Source organism: Phymastichus coffea, unplaced genomic scaffold, assembly GCF_024137745.1.
Source record: "Phymastichus coffea isolate CEN01 unplaced genomic scaffold, Cenicafe_Pcof_1.1 PCOF00158, whole genome shotgun sequence".
Lineage (NCBI taxonomy): Eukaryota > Metazoa > Arthropoda > Insecta > Hymenoptera > Eulophidae > Phymastichus > Phymastichus coffea.
In genome coordinates, this window is record NW_026706969.1 from 143,211 (window position 1) to 159,557 (window position 16,347).

The 16,347-nt window shown below is 36.6% G+C and overlaps 4 protein-coding genes across 4 annotated transcripts; 1 reads left to right on the plus strand and 3 right to left on the minus strand.

The window, feature by feature from the left end:
* The first annotated feature begins 1,527 nt into the window (after positions 1–1,527).
* LOC131672790 (E3 ubiquitin-protein ligase RNF185-like) lies at positions 1,528–5,599 on the plus strand. The gene is made up of 4 exons (XM_058950252.1): positions 1,528–2,037; positions 2,319–2,450; positions 2,530–2,702; positions 2,793–5,599. Exons 1-4 carry the CDS (start codon positions 1,883–1,885, stop codon positions 2,888–2,890), a joined length of 558 nt encoding a protein of 185 aa, XP_058806235.1. The 5' UTR covers positions 1,528–1,882; the 3' UTR covers positions 2,891–5,599.
* A 37-nt stretch (positions 5,600–5,636) lies between these two features.
* LOC131672791 (selenoprotein M-like) lies at positions 5,637–6,697 on the minus strand. Its single transcript, XM_058950253.1, has 4 exons — positions 6,336–6,697; positions 6,173–6,243; positions 6,017–6,086; positions 5,637–5,775 (listed from the first exon to the last, which is right to left on the minus strand). Exons 1-4 carry the CDS (start codon positions 6,429–6,431, stop codon positions 5,668–5,670), a joined length of 345 nt encoding a protein of 114 aa, XP_058806236.1. The 5' UTR covers positions 6,432–6,697; the 3' UTR covers positions 5,637–5,667.
* Positions 6,698–7,812: 1,115 nt separating this feature from the next.
* On the minus strand, positions 7,813–11,975 carry LOC131672787 (zinc finger protein 90). Its single transcript, XM_058950248.1, has 7 exons — positions 11,298–11,975; positions 11,136–11,238; positions 10,754–11,040; positions 10,252–10,656; positions 9,832–10,189; positions 9,369–9,748; positions 7,813–9,110 (listed from the first exon to the last, which is right to left on the minus strand). The coding sequence occupies exons 1-7, from the start codon at positions 11,553–11,555 to the stop codon at positions 8,550–8,552; spliced, it is 2,352 nt and encodes a 783-aa protein (XP_058806231.1). The 5' UTR covers positions 11,556–11,975; the 3' UTR covers positions 7,813–8,549.
* Positions 11,976–12,235: 260 nt separating this feature from the next.
* LOC131672786 (cohesin subunit SA-2) lies at positions 12,236–16,299 on the minus strand. Its single transcript, XM_058950247.1, has 3 exons — positions 16,280–16,299; positions 15,988–16,170; positions 12,236–15,897 (listed from the first exon to the last, which is right to left on the minus strand). Exon 3 carries the CDS (start codon positions 15,855–15,857, stop codon positions 12,480–12,482), a length of 3,378 nt encoding a protein of 1,125 aa, XP_058806230.1. The 5' UTR covers positions 15,858–15,897; positions 15,988–16,170; positions 16,280–16,299; the 3' UTR covers positions 12,236–12,479.
* Positions 16,300–16,347: the final 48 nt, after the last annotated feature.

Here is a 16,347-nt window from a genome sequence, read left to right on the forward strand (position 1 = left end):
CATGAAACAAAGGAGCGCCCATTGCCGGATATAGGTTTGTATATCTATGTAGAAGCAATGGACAGCCTTGAAATTTTGAACGGGACTGCGCCTACAAATTTTTTGGTAGCGATCGAAAGATAGAAAAAAACAGGAATTTCCGAGCAATTTTCGACACGACCAATTTCAAGCGTTTATCATTTCGTTAGATAATCCAAAGTCCCTTGAAAAGAAACATTTAGTTGGTTTACGGAAAAATTGAAAAGAAGCAATCAATCAGCTTATTTGCAAAATGCAACCTGCCAAACAATTATCTCTCCAATGGCTTGTCTTATTTCTTTGGGACTTGATCGCAGTGCTGGGCCGAGCTAAGGAAAAATGGCCGGCGATTCACTCCAATCTATACATTCGTGATTATCACGACGAGAGATACTGAATTGGCCGCCTTCGTTTATAGTTCTGTCCAGCTGGACTTGAGGAATTATCTACGTGTTACCGCTTACCCCCTAGCCCGTACCCCGAGGCCTATATACAGTCCTGTCCAAATTTTCTAGGGTTACGCCATCTTTACAATTCCGTGATCATGGGAGAGTTCAGTAACCAATGTGAGTAATGCATCTATATGGGGCGTCTATGGAATAGTTACTTCCGCATGCTTCCGCGTTACTCGCATTTTAAATCAATGGTTAGTCTCCGTGGCTTAAATGGTTACTGAACTCTTCCATGATCACAGAATTGTAAAAATGACGTACCTATCATAGAACATTTGAACGTGGTAGACCTTAGGGTACGAGATAGGGGTATGGGGTAGCACGCGTGGACAATCCCTGATGACCCTGACGCAAAACAGAAAAACATCTGCGAGAATTCTTATTTTTCATGATTTTACAAATATATTATTTACATGTTAAAATAACAGACTAACCAAGTGAACAATGAGCTTCAATAGAAGCCACGCGATTCACTATTGCATCTTTTAATTAATTATTGTAGTTAAAATCGAAAATCAGAATAGCTAGTATTTTTTTTTATGTATTGCTAATGAATTTCATTAGAAATATTTCACTTGTAATGGAAGATGTAAGTTTTTAGATTACATTTTGTAAATAACCTAATTAATTTTTTTAATTCCACCATATAGTGAATGCATTAATTTTACCATCCACATCTTTCGAAATTTGCTTGAAAATCAAACTTCGAATGTATATACCTAGTCACGGTTTTACAACAGCAATTGAGAAGGTAAAATATACGCTATAAACACCAATTCAACGTTGGAATAAAGCATTGTAATCCTTGAATTTCCAGCCGAATAAAAAGCAAACACTGCATCCACGAAAATAAGCATCGATCGATCAGCCGCAGTTCAAAAGTCGAACCTTCCTCCAATCCTATACATACTACCAAGGAATACAGTCCAAATCACGTGCATATCCCCACCCAAATAATTTCGCCGCACTGAAATACAGTCGTAAAAATACACACGGGCGCACACACGCATACACTCGTATTTTCCACTCTGACGGCGCCTGCGTATCGTCAAGCTAGCGGTGTACGTGCGTCAAGCGTACCTATCGCTCCGTTCACTTACGTGGTGTTCAGCTCGAGCAACTTCGCCATCGTCGCCCATATAATCGCGCATGGCCAGTCTACATCATGCTATCAAGAGCACCAGCAGCAACGAGTCGCTATTAGTGCGTGTGCCGTGCGTCGTGCGTGTGTACATACGTGTGCAAGTGCCAGTTGACAAAAAGAAAGTCAAGTCCGTATATTGAACGAGCGAAAGACAAGTTTTCTGATTAAATCTCGTCACGAGAAGAAACGAGGAAAGTCGGGAATTCTGGAAGCTTCGTGAGAGAATTTTGGTGTGTGCAAGAGTCCGCCCTTCGGTTAGTGCGAGAAGATGGTGACCAGCACAGAAGAACAACCTGGACCGTCCAACACTCCTCCCAATGCTCAAACCGAGGAGAAAGAAAAGGACGATCGTATGTTTGAGTGCAACATTTGCCTCGACACAGCCAAAGATGCGGTCGTTAGTATGTGTGGACACTTGTTTTGGTATGTTATTATTTCTATACGTGTGTGCGCATCCTCCCCTCTCCCATATTCACCAATCTAAGCAGACGTAATCATTCGATTGTGTTACGTCTGTTTTGATTTCAGTTGATAAAGTGATAAAACGTAGTTCTACAAAATACACAAGTAAGCGTATTTTGGCTTAAGTTGGGCTCAAGTCATTGACAAAACAACTGTAGTAATGCTGATTGTATCGACTTTATCAGTTGTAACTGTTTAATATACCATCCAGCACTGAAAGAAAAATATTTTACCAATTACAGCTGGCCCTGCTTGCATCAATGGCTGGAAACACGCCCCACACGACAAGTTTGTCCTGTTTGCAAAGCTGCTATCAGTAGAGAAAAAGTTATTCCACTTTATGGTCGTGGAGCTACAAAACAGGAAGATCCAAGGTTATTTTTACTATTTCTTTTGGTTCTAAGTGCAGTTAGAATGCAAGTGGCTGACTGTATTTTTTTTGTTTGCTATTAGGAATAATGTGCCACCTCGTCCGATGGGCCAAAGATCAGAGCACGAAGCCAACATAGGCTTCCCTGGTTTTGGTTTTGGCGATGGTACTTTTCACTTGTCATTTGGTATTGGTGCTTTCCCATTTGGATTTTTCACTTCTTCTTTCAACTATGGTGATTCAAGACCAAGTGCAGGTACTTTTTACTTTTCAATGTGAAACAAAATTTCTAATGTAAGTGTTTCAAGACAATCGCATGAATTAATTTTAATACTATTTTTTCCAGCACCTCATGGAGGTCCTCAGTTTGAAGAAGAAACGTTTCTCTCAAAATTGTTTTTGTGGTTGGCATTTGCCTTCATTGTTTGGTTACTCTTGGCATAACATTTGTTCCAGGGTATGATTCCTGGATCTATAAGTCCACTCATCCACTTCTTGTACTAATACATCGACTTTTTCCTGTATATTTTAAGAACAAAATTTTAATAGTAGAAAGTTTTGTTGTAAGTAAAATGTCGTAGTAACTGCGTCTTTTTATTAAACACAATATTTTGAATGATATTACTTACTGTACAACAACATCGTTGCTTAAGTAAAAGAAAAAAAATCATACCTATCGACGTGAATTTGTATGTAAAACCTTGAGTGCTATTGACTGAAATTTTTCAAACTAACTCAAAGGTTTTAAAAAGCAGTTAATTCTCAATAACTGCAATTAAAATGAAAGAAATGCATAATTATTTTATTATAACTTTGAATACTTTGCACATATCGATTCATTACCTTATGTTATGCGTAAAATTTGAACAACTTGGTTTTAAAGGCGACAGAGAACCGTTCATGTACAAAATTATAATACACTGCATTATTACATACGAACAAATTTGTGAATTATTACGTGTCGAAGATAATATTTAATTGGACGCTTCGTTTTTAATAAGAAAATTCCGTGAAGTGTTACATGTAATTAAAATTCCAAACAATATAGGTACACAATTGTGCACAGAAAATTCTGCATTCCTTTAAAAAGAAAGTAGTATGTCAAAATTAAATACTTCGAGTATACCTGATAAATTCGATTAAAAATCGTTGGTGCATGATAAGAATTGGATACGTACATTGTATATTTAGCAAAATAATTAACGTTCTTATATTTTTTCTTTTTAAACAAGTGCATAATTTTCGATATACGATTGTGTACATCTAATATTTAAGGTTATAATTACGTGTATGAAAATTTCACGAAATTTTCTCTAAAAATGTGGTACACGACCAAATATCAACTTGTATACGCAATAAATCGCAAATTTTTTCATGCCGAATAATGAGTTTATGTCCTGGAGGCACTATTAATTATTTGAATATATGTATATAAATGCCCTCAGCTACACAAAGTATTTGTCAATCACATTGAAAATTTAAATTTACATACTTCAAATACTATACTTTACTAATGCCAAAGCAGTTATCGTTGTACTATTAGGCATCTAATCTGTATATAATTTAGTTTTTAAGAAACCTTAGGAATAATTTACACTCTTAAAAACATTTACACTCTTGATTTGGTCATTGAGAGTATTTGATGGTTTAAAGCATAACAATTAACTATTAACTTGTAGTACGTCAGTATTACAATGGTTGTAGTATACGCATTGGTCATGAATAACTCCCTTACATAAAGTACATCAGTGAAAATGGTGGATTTTTTTTAATACAAAAGGGAAGAACACAGACAGAAAAGGGACTAGGTATTAAGTTAAGTAATTTTTTAAGTAATTTGTGATTTCTTTATTCACTCGAGATACACATATATGATAAAATTTACATTATTTCGAAAATTGTAACACGGTCTTGCCTTAATCAATCAACTACAAATCTTACAATGATTGTAACTTTCTGTCAGTTTTACATTCCGTGCGAATTATTGCACTGATACAGTATATGATTTGAAAGCACATCATGCAGTTCTTTAATAATTGAATAATTTGAACACACAAGTTAAGACTGTCCGAGATTTAACTGGCAACACTGCATAACTGTATTTCTTTTAACAAACTACATTTGATACTGAGTGCGCTAGCCGCAGCAGTTTACTTTTTGTCATGTTAACTTGTCAGCAATTTTCTCATACGTTGCAATTTTGCACGCTACATTATAATTTACATTTACATTGTTACCTAATACCAAATAAAAAGAATTAGAACTGATTCTCGAAAACATCGTTTATCTTCATTACAGCGATAAAATTGTCGACTCTTATTAAAGTCCCGTGAAAAAATCTTTATGTAAAATTTTTGTTATCGTTTGTTGATACTTTGTGCATTTTATAAGAATGTGTAAAATCATATGTAAAAAATAAACCGCATAGTATAAAAAGAAAAACAACGTCGATGAAAGATTCTTGCTGTTTGCATTATAAGTGCATATATTAAGATACACAGTGTGAGAGAATACAAAAATATAACACAAAGCACACTATCAAAACGCTACCTTATATGCCGAGCATCATGAAAATATCTACGATATTTACACGCGAATGGACGTGAAACGTTGAAATATTATTGCTGCGTTAACTCTACGGACAGGACGAAGGCTTGCAGATAGGAGAAAAACGAATGATAATCAGAGCACGAGAAGAATAATGTTTATGAAAAGTATATTATATAGAGAGGAGAGAGAGAGAGAGAGAGAGAGAGAGAGAGAGAGAAAGAGAGAAAGAGAGAGAGAGAAAGTGTAGTAGAGAAATATTATAGTGCACGACACGAAAAAACACGTTTACGCGCTTTTTGCGTACCTTATACGATTTGCACGATGATGGATGGTAGATTTTTTCATTTGTTTTTGTGACGTGTACGCAATTGCGTTTTCGATTCCTAGTGGTATTATCACAGATTGCAGCTCCATCGAGAGGAGAGCTTCCTATATGCACTCCCCTCGGTCTACGGTTTATTTATTTACTTTTTTTTTAAACGAACAAAAGAAAAACAAAAATTACACGTTAAAACTTAAAAATGCTTCCTTTTCTTCTCTCGGGTGCCTCTATACGCTTGTGTACAACTGTGTGTTACGTTCTTTTTTTGTGCGACTTGCGTGCGCTTATTATTTAATTGTGGATCAATCATTGTTATCGATCATGCGGCATTGACAAATCTATGGTGGATTTACATCTCGTCCTTGGCTGCTGACGATGAGCGTTTGAATCCCTTGGACACGAGTAGTTCGTTGCACTCATCGCGCGTCAATTTGGCCAGCTTCAATCGTTCCACTTCCTGCGTTTAAAACAACGAAAAAAAAATTGAAAGATCTATATACAAATTTTACAAATCAATGCTAGTCGCGAAAAGATATCCCGATGTGAATTCGTAATGATCAAAGAACTTTATATCACAAGGTGACTATGCGTAATCGCGTAAGAATAATTGATACACATGATACAAAGTTGATAAAAATAAAAGTTTTACAGCAATTGCACAAGTTATCATGTACGTACAAACAGACAAATAACTTTACCTCATCATAACGATCATAGAGAACTAATTCCGGAGGTTCACCCTGAATGTGCTTGTATTCGACATTTTCACTGAAATCTTTTCATTAAGGAAAACTATTTTTTCTATGGTTTTATGAAAAAATTACGACGAATACAATCATTTTTGTAAAGGATACTAATGAGGCAGATCTTCGAATATGAACTTCCTGATTTCGGGCAACTGATTTAACTGGCAACCCTTGCAGCTCTGCAACCATAGCGAAGCAAACGATGACGAGAAAAAAAAAACAAACAACTCGTCTCGCATATCTCCTCGGACAGCCAAACATCATCACTTACCTCGACAACGGCGCGAGAATATTTGACTTCGCTGGCGAAGGTGACGCTGCAGCCTAGTAAGATCGCGAGAACGGCGAGCCTCATGGCGAAACGCATTGACGATAGCAAAAAAAGAGAGTCGAGGGCGAGAGAACGCCGGAACAATGGGTGACAGGGCCACGTAGTTTTTACCCACACAAATGCGTCCGACTCGGCTGGCCGCGTGGGTGTGCCGTCGCAATCATCTGTTTCCAGGGCTGCACCGCCTCTCACACAGCTGATCAATACAGCGACTGTCTCGCTCTTGCGCGGACAATCGGTCGGCTTTGATTTCTGGCTGGCGATCGACGAACCACGCGTTTCGCTTTCCGCCGCTATATAGCGTCAGCAAGTTTACGAAACGAGAGATCATCCGCGTGCACTTTGCTGCAGCGCGCCAATTTGACTCTCGTAGCCGCGCGGGAATGACGTGATTTATTCGAGCGCAGAATAAGATTTCGCGGTCGTCCTTGTGATTTAACGCTCGATTTTACTAATCGATCACGAGCTTTTTATTCATTCATTTATTTCTATGCCACGGCCTTGCGAGGAATTTCGGTGTCTTGAATTATCGAAGCGTTACTAATGCCGTCCGCTGGTGGTCGTTCCGCGTAATATATGCCCATACGATTAACACATCTACATCGTATGCGCATTGTTAATGAGCTGCTATTGATGGCTATCGCAGCTTTCGCGATTTGCATTGAAAGTGAGATCTTTCCTTCATCTCCTGTACAAGTATCTATAAAAAAGAAATAACTGTCTTAAATATTCATATATCAATGGTACGTCTCTTTAAAACCGAGCAGCTGAATAACGAGCTGTTTAATTAGCATCGATACGGAAAATTATTATGGTTTTGATGCTAATCTCTTGCCACAGGACAGACGAATGACAAGGTTGGTGAACGGTACTCGACTCGCGATAAACGCCAACACCGCAACCGACAGATACTTAGGCTGTTTTTTTTGGTTTGAACGCTTGACCCTTGCACTGGTTCAGTTGTTACATATATACGTGTCGGTACACGTAATCATGATCAAGCGGTGTGTGCTTCTTTAATGTAAACGGACGCAGTGAAAACGTAAGCAATGGTAGTCGATTTGCTGGAGCACGAACGCCGAAACTCTGTCGTAACTATCTGCACCGAGATTGATCGCAGCTGTATTTTACCAAGAAATGGAAGCATTGATATGCTCGCATCTCCTGGACGCTGCTATTTCTATTGGATTCGCATTTATAAGATTTGATGGATAATGCAACTACGGCGACGTCTATCCGAAATACTTACCGTGCCGAGTAAGCAACTTGACTCGACAATTCGGAACATCAGCAGGTGACGGATTCGCGGCTAACATATAGTTTTATTTGCCAAATTCTCGACAACTTTGAATTTGGACGATATCAACTTGGGCTAGAGTGAACAAAATATTCAACAAGCAGATGACTTAGTTTACATAGCGTTGAGTTTATTTGGTACGTGCCGTCGGGTAAATACACGTGCGTGCAGCGACACAGATTAATTAATGTCGAGTCTCGGTCGATGTACAATTAAAACATACTGTCGCCGCTTACCGCGTGATAGTTGATTTATTTTTTTCATAATGTACAAAAGAACCATCGTTACCTCCTCACGTTCAACTATTATTATGTCAATTTTAAGAAATTTAATGATAATTCTTCGATACATTATCAACACGATTATTTCACAGGAATACATTACAATAGGTATGTATAAGGTCTGTCATTTTGAATTTGTACTATGTAGATGTGAGCAATTAATAATTAGCTTGAGAACATTATTGGAAACGATAAGTTCAGCGGTGAAAGATAGATTGAAGTAAATCTATTAATTCGAATAAGTAATGTGTATACATATCAAAGTAGATATAGACATTTGAAAAATATCTTTCGAATTAATTACTGCCAGAAATGATTCTAGCTGTAAAGAATAGCTTATTGTCTTTGAATAATAAAAAATATGAAATAAGACAGTATCATTTTAATTACGATTATCTAGACTGAAGATTGATTTGTTGATCAAGCTACCTAGAAAAACAAGTGTCAAACTCTGCACTAATATCTTTTTACAATATTGGCCTTGTAAAAAAAAAAAAATAGCAGCATCAAAGGCCTAATAAAAGAGGAGAAAAAAAGAATGAAATTGTTCATAACGCGCAAACTCAACGGGAAATCTTACTCAGCTAATTCAATACTCTCTATCGATTCACAAGCAGGCGGAGGCGGCGAAGGCACAATTAACTCTTCACCAACAACTTCCACATCGTCTCGTAGTAAGAAATCTACTTGTACTTCTTCTTCCCTCGAAGCCTCTGGTGGTAGCGTAGCCGAATGGTCGTTTTCGTGTTGCTTCAGATGATCCTTCAAAGCAAAAGCTCGGCCGTACGAGGCACCGCAGATGTTGCAACTAAATTTCAAATTGTTGTCCTTTTTATGAGTTTGCATGTGCGAACGAGCCGCATAGAGGGAAGCGAACGGTCGTGAACACTCGGTACAGCGGAAAGGTTTAGTGTGACTATTCTTGTGACCAGCCAATTGCACGCGGGTCTTGAAAGTTTTGGGGCAGTATGGACAGGTGTAAGCGCGCTCATCACCGTGAGTCAACAGATGATGGTTATACACCGAAGAAGCCTTAAAACGCTTGCCACAATGCTGACACTCGTACGGTCGGACACCGGTATGAGTGCGCATGTGGAGAGTCAGGCAATAGGAAACTCGGAATGTCTTACCACAGACCTACAACAAAATCAAATAGTTATTTAATGGTTATCGATAGAAAGGGACGTCATTTTGTTTGAATAGTATAAAACATAACGTTTTAGCACGCGGTCTTAACTTATTTTAATGATACTGTGAATAATCAGCCCGGCTGTGAATCTCAATTATTAAACGGTGTACTTTCTGAAGAATCGTGATATTTACCAAATCGATTGTCTTTAATTTTTTATATACTATACAATGAATGTACAACTATTGATCTACAATATTAAATACCTCGCAGACGTGCGGCTTCTCTCCTGTATGTATCCTTTCGTGCTTTACTTTCTCGTGAGGTCTTGTGAACCGACGACCACAATGCTGACACTGATAAGGTTTCTGAATTGCAATCTCGTCGTCGACTTTTTCGCCGGTAACTATTTCATTTGCCGAATTGTTGGTATCTAATATTGGCTCTATGGGATCTTGTATATCTGGGATAATAATTTCATTCGTCGATGCATTCAAAGCATCGACGCCTGATTCGGCATGAACTGCCCTATGCATTTGTAAACTCTCCTCGGAATCGAATTTTCGATTGCAAATGATACATGTGATTGAGTCGCCTTCGTGTGTGGCCATATGTGCAGCTCTGTACGCTTCTGCGAGAATTTTCCCTAAACAGAAAGAAAACGATTATACAGCAATACTGTAAATTTTTTCACAATGTTGATAAGAATATGTGAAATTCACTAAATACCGCAATCAGGACATTCAAATGTTTCCTCTTCGGTACCCTCAGGTGCATCGACATGGCGTGATTTGACCGGTTGATGCATCCTCTTGTGCAATTGTAAGCTTTTGTGCGTTAAGAACTCTGTTCCACAGATTTGACATAAGAAAATTTTGAGGGTAGGATAGTCGTTCACCTGTCGATGAGTCCTCATATGCGCGTGCATTGATCTCACCGAGGTAAAAGTCAAGTCGCATTTTTCGCAACGGTTGGTTGTTTGAAAACAATTGTGAACTCGAAAATCGGTCAACTTGGCAAACTGTCCTAGGCACTGGTTACATCTGTACATTTTCGTTGGGGCAACTGTTATACTTTTATCTCGGACCTGAAATTCCTTGAATTAGACAAATAATTGTAAATTAATAATATCATTGAGACTGAATTTACTTTGACACCCTCGACATTGGAGAAAAATTTTTCAATCATTGGAGCTTTTGTTGACGACAAATTAACTGGTGACTTATCCCAAAATCTTTCTATTTGCACAACTTTTCGAGTAAACGTCCTTCCATCACTATCTATACACTCTTCAGTCCTTAATGTGTTCATGGATTGTCTCTGTCTTGGAGCTGCTTTTGTATTGTTCGATGACACTTTTGATGACGCGTTCACGTCTGCAATTCGGGTAGATGGTAACATTGGTTTTGTGGTAGTTGCTTCTATTTCATTCAATTGTTCCTCGTTCATTTCTAATACTACTTCCTCTCCATGATGGTAATCTCTCAAGTGGTCTTTTACATTGGTAAAACTTATTCTACATGCATTACAACTGAACATAACATCTCCTTCTCCCTGTGGAATAAATAAAATAAAATTCATGTGCTTAAATATATTTTCAAGTTATTTCTATTGGAACAATCAAAGTTAATAAAATTTAAAGACTTTTTACCTGCTCTTCCACATTTCTTGATTCTTCTCTAGATTCATCTTCAAGCTCCATATCTTCTATTTCTGAAAACTGTATGTAAGTTTGGTCATTATCATCCAAAATTTCTGAATCATCTGGCATATTAGACATGGATATTTCCTGTTTTGTAGAATTTATTTGCTCTTCCTGATTTACTGGATCAGAAGATATATCAATTTCTGTATCATCTTCCATGTTGTTAATAATAGCTTCTTCACAATGAGTTATTGTATTTGTTGTACTTGATTTTTCTACTACTTGAATATCACCTAAAAATAAATATTATTTTTAAGTATATTTCAATGAAAATAATGCATTAGTAATAACATAAAACATTGCAAAATCAGTATTCATAATAGCAAACCATTTTCATCTACTTGAATTGTTCTTCCTTCACCAATAATCATAATTCCATCTTCATTAACAGTAGCTAAAAAGCTCTCATTTAATTCATCTTCAGCACCTTCCTGTAAGTATAAGTTATTAATGAAATATTTATAAAAATTATAAAATAATCAATAGCTACCATCAACACATCTGGTACTTTATCATTTTCATTAGTTAATCTATTGCACTCTAACTGTGTGAGTTTTCTTTCTCCTTTTCCAAATGTATTGTCACAACAATCTAAATGTTGAATCAACGCAGATAATGAAGGAATTTGCTCAGAGCATCCAGGGCAATACAAATTATTCATCACGTTAAGTAAATGGTCCTTGAGTAATTCCAAATTGCTAAAAGTCTCTTGACAGCACATGGGGCATATTAAACTTACTGAACCCATATTGTCAGTGCTGTCGAACCAAGGAACTCAATGTATCACAAGTTACGATGACTAATGGTCAGTCACAAAATTGTTTTTTCTTTGCACAAAACCAATGTGAAAAATTGTTCGTAGACGCTTGTCAGTAAAAATTATTGTTATAAACAATCTAACCTGAGATCATAGGAGATGGGTAAGCCAAGGTCCGGGAAAAAAATTTGGACACCGTGGGATGTCATTACGAAATTAACCTTTTAGGTCTTGGTGAGGATGGGAAATAGGAAAAACGTTTGTCAGTGGACATTTACTTTTTTTGATGGATAAAATTGAAATGTTGTGCGGATAGACCGCCACAAGAATTGCGAGACACGAATTGATTAAAGACGAACTTCAGCGCAAACAAATGCCGTGCACAATAATCGTGAAGTTGTGAACGCAGTGAATAAGTGAACGGTTGAGAAAAAAATGTCGGCCATGAGCGTCAAACTGCAAAAAGCGACCATTACTACCTTAATCAAACGAGAACTACACTATCAAATATTTAAAATTTTGTTTTTTATTTAAAAAGGTCCTTGATTATAAATGTTTCACAATTTTCAAGGATAATTTTACAAATAAATTATTAAAAAAATTTATTATAAATTTTATATTTTTTTGTTTAAATTAATATAACATACCTTTTAATAATGATTTCTCGAAATATCACCTTTAATACGAGATTGATTACAATTTTATTTACAATATTCCATAAGAAAAAGTCAGTGAAATGCAAAATAAGTTTTGCTAATATATGAAGTAATGTAATATTGATAATGATAGAATCTTCAGTGGTACATATATTAAATCAAAATAATAAAAAAACTTCTTTAAATAAATAATCTAGATGAAACGCTTATACACACAGTTCCACTTAATAATTGTCTATTTTTCTTATCAACATCTCATTTAATATCCAATAAAATCGTGGTCAGAGCCTTCATCACCTTCATCAGCCTCCTCTTCTTCAGCAATTTGATCTTTCCTACGTCTGGTGTAAGCTCGCTTGCTTGTTATTGGTACTGTGTCAGTATCACCGTGGAGAAGACTATTTCTGTATAAAAGTAATGGTTGCCAGTCTTCTCCCCTAGAAGACGGCATACCTGCTTGAAGGTGCTTATCAAGGAAATTTAATACTACTCTCTTGTCTTGTTTCAGAAGTTTATTGGTAAATTCGCTTAAAATTTCCAAGTAAGAGAGATTTGGTGGGGGTCCAGTGGGATCCGGTTCAATGTCATCTGGGCAAGAGACTGCAAATAAAATTCCTTGCCTATGCAAAGCTGTTATTGCTTCGCGATTTTTCACTGCATCAAGCCCAAAAGAAAGAGCAAAACGTTTGGCAAGTTCTTTCACCGAAGTAAACTCTTCACTGTTTCTATTGACTTTGCCTTCTTTTTCAGCAATCTCGTTGTACAGAATGTTTAAGCTGTGTTGCATTGTTAGAGCACAATTGGTTTTATTGATATCCCGAGCTTTACCTATTGTGGTTTTGATAATATCACCGTAATCATTGTAATATTTGACGTGATGTTTGAAGACATCAGCCGCAGCCTTAGTTGGAATCATATTGTAGACTATCAATTTGCAATAAGCAGCAAGGAAATTTCTCTTTTTATGAAGTTCTTCAATCTTCGAATGCTCATCATGTTCTTCTTCTTCCACTTCAGAAAAAACATATTGCTGAATGAATCTGTTTAGCATATCCTGCATATTTTGATTTGGGTCATAAATAAGCTGATGGAGCAGAGGATTTTTTTGAGTGGTTAACTGATTGCAAAATATTACAAGTAAATCACAAATAGTATTGTAAGCTTCTTCTCTTATTATAGTTGGAATGTCAACTTCGTCTGCATTGATGAAATAACTCATACATTTCATAAACTCATGTAGTCTGTGCTTCAGTCTTTGACATTTTTCTTCAGCTCGATTATCATAATCTGCAGAATTTATTAAATCATTCTGTGACCAAATTATAGAAAACAAACAAGCACTGATGCAGTACTTTACAGCCTCATCTGGTAATCTGTATCTTGATTCCTTGATATCTTTGAATAATGAATCCCAAATATCACTGTTATTCATATCGTGGCAACTATAGAAAATAGCAACCTTTTTCAATGATTCTTGAACAGCAAAAATTTCATCCTCGCTTGGCTGATAATTTCCGTCAATGGCATTTCTAAACTCATTGATGGCATTTCTGTACTTAATGACAATGGCATCTATCAATGTTGATCTTGCTACATCGCATTTTGTGAAAATAGCGGATCCAGGAACGCACATGTACTCTAGAGTTTTAGCTGCTGTATCCAGTACTTCTGTATTGAGTGACCTATCAACAATATCGTGAATTTTGCGCAGTAAAAAATCTAAATTTTGCTCTTGCCTGGTCTTGGTGTAAATATCCAATTCAAAATACTGAGGTATAGATAGAAGGTTGGCCAGTTTTTCTGGATCTGCACGATATTTATCTAATAAATGAGGCAACACTTGAATGAAGTGCTCAGTCAATTTTTGCTTGTCTTCTTGCACTTGTTTCACTTCTTTAGCTGAAAGAATTTTCCTGGTAGGACCTCTACCAACTGGTGCCTCACCTGTTGCTGCTTGTTTGATGCAGCAAACCATAATTTCAATTAGAGATGTTTCTTGCTGATTATCTAGAGCTTCTTCATTTGGTCCAGGTTCCTCCAATAATAAGTCAGTCATACACTCCCAATCCTTCATCATCTGGTTAGCTTCTATCAAAGAATCAACCAAATAAGCTCCATGTTCATGAAGCTCTGATTCAATAAAGAACAGGACTAAATCTCTGATAAATGGTGTGTTTGGTAGACGCTTTTTACCACGTTTAGTCTTCACTTCAATTTCTTCATTGGAAGTAAAGAATCGTTCATTCACGAATTCTCCAGCTGCTTGGGCAACAGCTCTATGTGAAGAATAAACTAGTTCATAAACGTGTTCACAATCTTTATCACTCAAAATTTCACGATGATGCTTATAAATGGAGATAACTAATTTGACAGCTTGTACTGCAACGTCATACTCTTTGTCCAGTGTCATAGCAACGATGCGATCTTTAAATTTACTAGTGAATAATTCCAACTTGGTTTTCAATTCCTCTGAGGCATACAATGGCTGTAATGCTTGCAAACACTTCAATCGAACTTCTCCTACCTTGTCATGTAATGTCCAACCAATATACTTTAGATAAGAGTCATCAAGGAAATTCTGATGAAATTTTTTCATCCAAACTCCAATTTCTGCCATACAAATTGCACGTATTTCTGGAAGGGTATCCCTGTATCTGTGTACAAAAACAGATTTGAACATATACGTCAGCATGTTTTTAATTTCATCCATATTCTCTTCCAATTCTTTTCGCTTTGCCATCAATGACTCTAATCTGTCAGCTGCTCTCTTTTCTCTAGCCTTCTGACGCTCAGCTTCATACTGCCTCTGTGTGTTATCCAAATTTATGGAAACAGTCAGGGCTACATCTACTAAAGCAGTCATTAACTTCATAGCTGCCAAAGTTGCAGTATGTCTAAAAGCTCTAACTTGTGAATCGGACAATCCAGTAAGTAATGAAATAATATTGTCCATGAGGAATTGATCGTAGATAATGGAATACTGACATTGGCGCACCAAAATTTGCACAAAATCACAGAAATTTGATCTGAATTTTTTATACTGTTGACCTGTCATTATAAGAGGATATTCACCACTTTCTTCATCGAATTCCTCAGTCATTTTTCTAATGATATGGACATGTTCTAAAGTTTGCATTTCTGGAGTAATCAAGCCCTTACAACCACTAGCACTGATGAAAAATTGCATCAACATGAGCAAGGCATTTTCTTTATTAACTTTATACTTTTCAATCCACTCATCAACAATGCCTGTGAGAGTTGATTTGTTGTTGAAAACAGCATAGTACAAACTTGTCTCATCTTCTAGATGATAAGTCTGCTGTGCTCTTTTATTACGTCCTCTTCCTCCTCCACGAGGTTTACTAGTACTTGGTGTAGTTGGAATAAAATCCTCATCAATCTCTTTGTATTTTGGCTGCTGAATAGGTCCTCCTCTCAGTCTGGCTCGAGTGTTTCTGGTTATTCTCATATTTCCCAGAGCAGAAAGTGTTGGGTCATTATCTTGAAAGTCGTGCGCTGATGCTTGAGATCCGTAAGCATTATCACCACCGTAGGCATCAGTGGTAATCATAGCTGTTTCATACTCTGGAGGGACTGGATCATCCATCCGAATTCGCTTTCCACCCCGGCGATGCATTTTTATTTTCTAGTTTTTGCGCTAACTCAAATGAAAACACCTGGAAAAGGATACGATTGAATACATTTTTATTGTATGATGACTTTCCTTGATGACTCTTATTAATGTCACATAAAAATCGCAAAATTACCTTCTTACAAATACATTAAAATTGGAAGAATGTTTACTTTATCATTGACCCTTTGGACTGTTTACTAACTTTTGCTGTCGATATTTTCAAGATGGCACATACATCAACGTATATATTGCGCTTGTGTATGTAATCTCTCAGTTTTGGCGGGTAAAGATTTTTTCGGAAGTTGATTATCAAATTCTATCGAGAGTAGAAAATATGCATTTTTTATTAATAAAACCTATCATTAGTATTATTTAAAATTTTTTTATGTATCCTAATAACTTTTCGTAACGTATGGGTTAAATACCTCTTCAGACTGTATTGTTATATAGATAAGCACTCAATTGACTAACGTTAAGAAATTAAGATTCAAAA

Coding starts and splice junctions, on each gene's coding strand:
- LOC131672790 (XM_058950252.1), top strand. CDS start 1,883: ATGGTGACCAGCACAGAAGAACAACCTGGACCGTCCAACACTCCTCCC. Junction 2,038..2,318: donor ATGTGTGGACACTTGTTTTG/GTATGTTATTAT, acceptor TACCAATTACAG/CTGGCCCTGCTTGCATCAAT. Junction 2,703..2,792: donor TGATTCAAGACCAAGTGCAG/GTACTTTTTACT, acceptor TATTTTTTCCAG/CACCTCATGGAGGTCCTCAG.
- LOC131672791 (XM_058950253.1), bottom strand. CDS start 6,431: ATGCGTTTCGCCATGAGGCTCGCCGTTCTCGCGATCTTACTAGGCTGC. Junction 6,244..6,335: donor ATTCTCGCGCCGTTGTCGAG/GTAAGTGATGAT, acceptor CTATGGTTGCAG/AGCTGCAAGGGTTGCCAGTT. Junction 5,776..6,016: donor TCTATGATCGTTATGATGAG/GTAAAGTTATTT, acceptor TTTTAAACGCAG/GAAGTGGAACGATTGAAGCT.
- LOC131672786 (XM_058950247.1), bottom strand. CDS start 15,857: ATGCATCGCCGGGGTGGAAAGCGAATTCGGATGGATGATCCAGTCCCT.
- LOC131672787 (XM_058950248.1), bottom strand. CDS start 11,555: ATGGGTTCAGTAAGTTTAATATGCCCCATGTGCTGTCAAGAGACTTTT. Junction 11,239..11,297: donor AAGTACCAGATGTGTTGATG/GTAGCTATTGAT, acceptor TTATACTTACAG/GAAGGTGCTGAAGATGAATT. Junction 10,657..10,753: donor CAAGAAATGTGGAAGAGCAG/GTAAAAAGTCTT, acceptor TTTATTCCACAG/GGAGAAGGAGATGTTATGTT.